This window comes from Cibotium barometz, chromosome 50, assembly GCF_041138505.1.
Source record: "Cibotium barometz isolate CiBa-2024 chromosome 50, ASM4113850v1, whole genome shotgun sequence".
Lineage (NCBI taxonomy): Eukaryota > Viridiplantae > Streptophyta > Polypodiopsida > Cyatheales > Cibotiaceae > Cibotium > Cibotium barometz.
In genome coordinates this window covers 27,418,494-27,422,678 of record NC_141095.1, presented here as the reverse complement: position 1 = coordinate 27,422,678, position 4,185 = coordinate 27,418,494, and the positions used below count along the sequence as shown (strand labels likewise).

General features: G+C 44.9%; 1 protein-coding gene across 1 annotated transcript; it reads right to left on the bottom strand.

Annotated features, from left to right (window-relative positions):
- Nucleotides 1-1,902: 1,902 nt before the first annotated feature.
- On the bottom strand, nucleotides 1,903-3,985 carry LOC147609992 (uncharacterized). Its single transcript, XM_086787003.1, has one exon. It carries the CDS (start codon nucleotides 3,967-3,969, stop codon nucleotides 2,017-2,019), a length of 1,953 nt encoding a protein of 650 aa, XP_086643129.1. The 5' UTR covers nucleotides 3,970-3,985; the 3' UTR covers nucleotides 1,903-2,016.
- Between the last annotated feature and the right edge of the window lie 200 nt (nucleotides 3,986-4,185).

Here is a 4,185-nt window from a genome sequence, read left to right as displayed (position 1 = left end):
TCCAGAAACTCAAGCGACTCTCTTACATGTTGTAGTCTCCAGTTTGATGTTACTATAAGGTTCCTAGGATCTATGAATGGATGGACTATGATGTTAAATTCAAACTCTGGATAATTCTCTTCAGAATCCAAAGGGACCCAACTACCAAGCTTGCTTTTCCATCTCCTATAGTCATAGTCCAAAACTAGGGATTGACGACATAGTTGGTATGAGATAGACATAGAATTTGGGCTTACTCTACAACTGATATTGTCGCCAATATGAAAAGTTTCCTTGGTACTCCATCCTTCTCCAAGTACAGTGTCCAGATCAGTTGTAGATAGTCTTCTATTAAGCCACATCGTTCTTGTCCTTTCCAATTCCATTGTATTGAAACATGCCACAAAGACATGTATAGGCAAGAGCCATTGAATTTTTATCCTTCTTGAAATCCTTCCAGGAGACATAGCTTTAAGAATATCATCTTTGATTTTGGATTTGAAGCTTGTTATGGTATTTGGATCAGGAACTTCCCATTCGAGTGACATTAATGTGGGAATAGGTATGTCTCCATGAACACCTTCTCTTGATGGAACCCTGTATTCTGCAAAATACACAAATATATCCACTGATTTGTAAAATGAAGATGGTTTGTCTGCATACATTACATTTGCAATCCCCTTGTGAATTGCTTTGAATGTGCCACTTAAGCTCTCAACAGGCTGCCACTCCACAGCTGTTGATGGAAAGATAACTGAAATTAAACAAACAACAAATATATCAGAAGGAGAAATATTGTGTTTTATCAAATAGATAAAGTTTTGTTAAATTACAGTAAGAATGGAGAATTGGATGTTCATCCAAGTTCAACACCATGTCTTTGGCCATGTAGACATGTTGAACTTTTGCGAGCCAGCCATTGTCGGTCACTTTGAAGGCAAGAACACGACCTTTCCAATGGGATTTCACTTCATTTCGCTTGGTTCTTTTCACCCTGTGGGCACCTTTGCAAGAGGGAAGCATTGTTACCCAATCATTCACACGAAAAGACATGGGTTTCCAAACACCATCCTCTCTGGTGTTATGAAAATCACAAGAAGTTATATTATGAGAAGGACGACGTGAGGACGCCATAGAAGCTCACAGATGAGAGAAAAATAGTGAGTCTTTTGAAAATGCAAAGAAAGGAGAATAAGCCATATGCCAAAATGGAGGGAAGGTGGAAAGGGGAATGAGCCATACCAAAATGGAGGGAAGGTGGAAAGTAGACGTTTGAAAAAATTTGGTGATTTGTCATTAATAGCGTTGTTTTCAGAGCCTGAAAAGAGAAGATTTCGTATCTTCCTGCTTGATTTTTTGAAATATAAAATGGAACAAGATGTCACTATTTTGGACCGAAACTTTAATGTTAGCCATCGTAAACGTCTAAATTAAGCCATTTTAGCCATTCGCCACTAAAATAGAACCGTTAAGAAGACATTTAGAGGAGACAAGAATGCCATACTTTTGTATACGTGTCAATTCACAATTGGATAATTTCTTAATCCTTAGATTAACAAACAGCCCTTTTCTAGCCGTTTTTGGCCCTAATGTTTGGTAGTTGGTTTTCACTTCTACTAATCTTTTTTTTAAAAGATCTTTGTGCTCGTGTATGTGTGTGCTTTTTCATGCCACCATCAACAACCTGCAGGTTTTGAACCGAACACTTCATGCATGGGACTTCAACACCTTAGCGCTAGCGTGTGTTTCCATTGGCACTAATCTTTTTTAAACAGGAGTCTCACAAGCCACAAAATTGGCTTTTTAAAACAAGGCTATGCTTAAAATAATTAATTAAACTAGATTATTACTGAACTACATTGAATTAGACATTAACAAAACGACGGGAGCCTTCTTGTGAATGGATATGCAACTCTACAGGGTTCGGTCCTCTTATCAATGTAATAAACAACACCGCTTGATACAATCACATTTATGCTCAACAATCTCCCTCTCCTGCGTAAACCATCATTTCATCCTTGTGTATTACACTAAAATTCACCACCACAATGCTGCAAGACAATATGCTCCAAGCAATGCAAGAGCTGGAACTAGCAATCTGCAGGCACTATCTCTCCCCTTTTGAGAAGCCACACTACAAACTTGAGAGAAGCATAGTGATGGGTTTCCCTCAAAACTACTGGAATTAAGCCCCCTTCTGAGTGACTCCGGGACAGTTCCAGATAAATTGTTGTGGGAGACATTGAAGAGCACATAAGTGGAATTGGCCATGGCAGTGGGTATGCTTCCATTCAAGTGATTGTTGGAGAGATCCAAGTAATTAAGGTTTGGTATTAGACTTAATTGAGAGGGTATTGGCCCGGATAGCTGGTTTTGAGACAGATAAAGGGAGGTGAGGGCCTGACAACTGCCAATCGATGTGGGGATTTCACCAGAAATTGAGTTAGAGGAGAGGTCTAGAGTCTCTAATTTAGTGAGGAGGCCAATGTGGCAGGGTAGAGGTCCGGAGAGCTTGTTTTGGAAAGCAGTTAGTTTGGTTAAGTTGGGGAATTGGCTGATTTGGGCTGGAAGGGGGCCTTGGAATTGGTTGGAATCCATGTAGAGGACCTGCAGGCTGTAAGATGGAGAATTGGGCAGATTAATGCTACCTGAAAGATTATTATTTTGCAGCGCGAGGACTTGTAAGTTCGGTAGCGTCCACAGGCCGCTTGGCACGCTGCCGGAGAGCTGATTTTCGCTAACCCAGAAGCGGAGCACACTCCCGCAGCTGCCGTAAGTTGTCGGAATTTCTCCCTCCAGCCGGTTGTTCATCAGAGAGAGGTATTTCATCTCGTTGTTATGGCACAAGTTAGGAGGGATGGAGCCCGTGAAGGCGTTATTGGTGACATCAAACTGGAAAAGGCTCGAGTGCAGGCCCCATTGGGGAGAGAGGTTGCCGGAGAAGTGGTTGTTGTAGAGTACGACGGTGGAAAGGTTGGCGAGGGTGGCGAGTCCGCGCGGCAAACTGCCGGTGAGCTGGTTGTTGTACAGCTGTAGATTGTTTAGGGAGGAGAGGTTGGCGAAGCTCTCCGGCAGGCTGCCGGAGAAAGAGTTGGAGTTAAGTTGGATAGTACTGAGGTGAGGGAGGTTAGATAAGGGGGGTATCGAGCCGGAGAGGTTATTTTCCCAGAGATAGAGGTAGGTGAGCTTCGTGAGGTTGGTGAGAGAGGCGGGGATGCTGCCGGAGAGGAGATTGGCAGAGAGATCGAGCAAGGAGAGGCGGGAGAGGTTGGCGAGGTTGGCGGGGATGGAACCCAGGAGGTTACAACTCTGAAGGTTAAGGCTTTCTAGGGTAGCCAGGTTGCCGAGCTCAGGTGGAAGTTCGCCGGGATCGAAGAGATTATAAGAAACGTCTAGCTGCTGTAAATTGGAGAGATTGCCGAGCTGCGAGGGTATGGTCCCAGAGATATTGTTTCCCTGCAATCGGAGTATGGTTAAGTTGGGCAGGTTTCCGAAGTCTGCCGGGATGGGCCCGACGAAAGAGTTGGCTGCTAAGCTGAGGAACTGGAGCTTGGAGAGTTTGGAGATGTTGGAAGGCAGCGGCCCGTAGAAGCAGTTCTCGCTGAGGTCCAGCGCCGTGAGGAGGGGGCAGGACTCCAGAAGAAAGTAAGGGAAGCTCTGGTTGAAGAAGTTGAGGCGCAGGTAGAGCAGCGTCAGGTTGGGCAGATCGCACAGAGGGCGGTTGAGTGTGCCGTTGAGATTGAAATCGGTGAAGTTGAGGCCTAGCACAGTAGAGGAAGTTTCCGAGCACATGACGCCCTCCCACGAGCACACCGACGCCAAATTGCCGGGCTTCCACCTCGTGAGCACGGCGTCGTCTCCCTCCAAACCCTTCTTGAACTCGAGAAGCGTAGTGGCTTCCCCGCTTATAAGGTTATACACGGCTGCGCCGCCAATGGTGCAGCAATTTACTACCAAAAGAAGAGAGGCTAGCAGCTGACCGCCCAACATTGCTACGCTAGAAACTTGCTCCGCCTCCCCTGGCAGGATCAGCAGCCCTTTATTTACTCAGAAGAGAAATAATTTGAACACGTTTACAAGTTGAACCGACCTTTTTCCTAATTTTCAAAGTCTCCTTCTTCTTTTTCATACTTTCCCACATGCCTTTCTAAATTCCTCCTTTGACCATCTCCATCACTTCAAGAATAGAGAACGACCATCTCCATC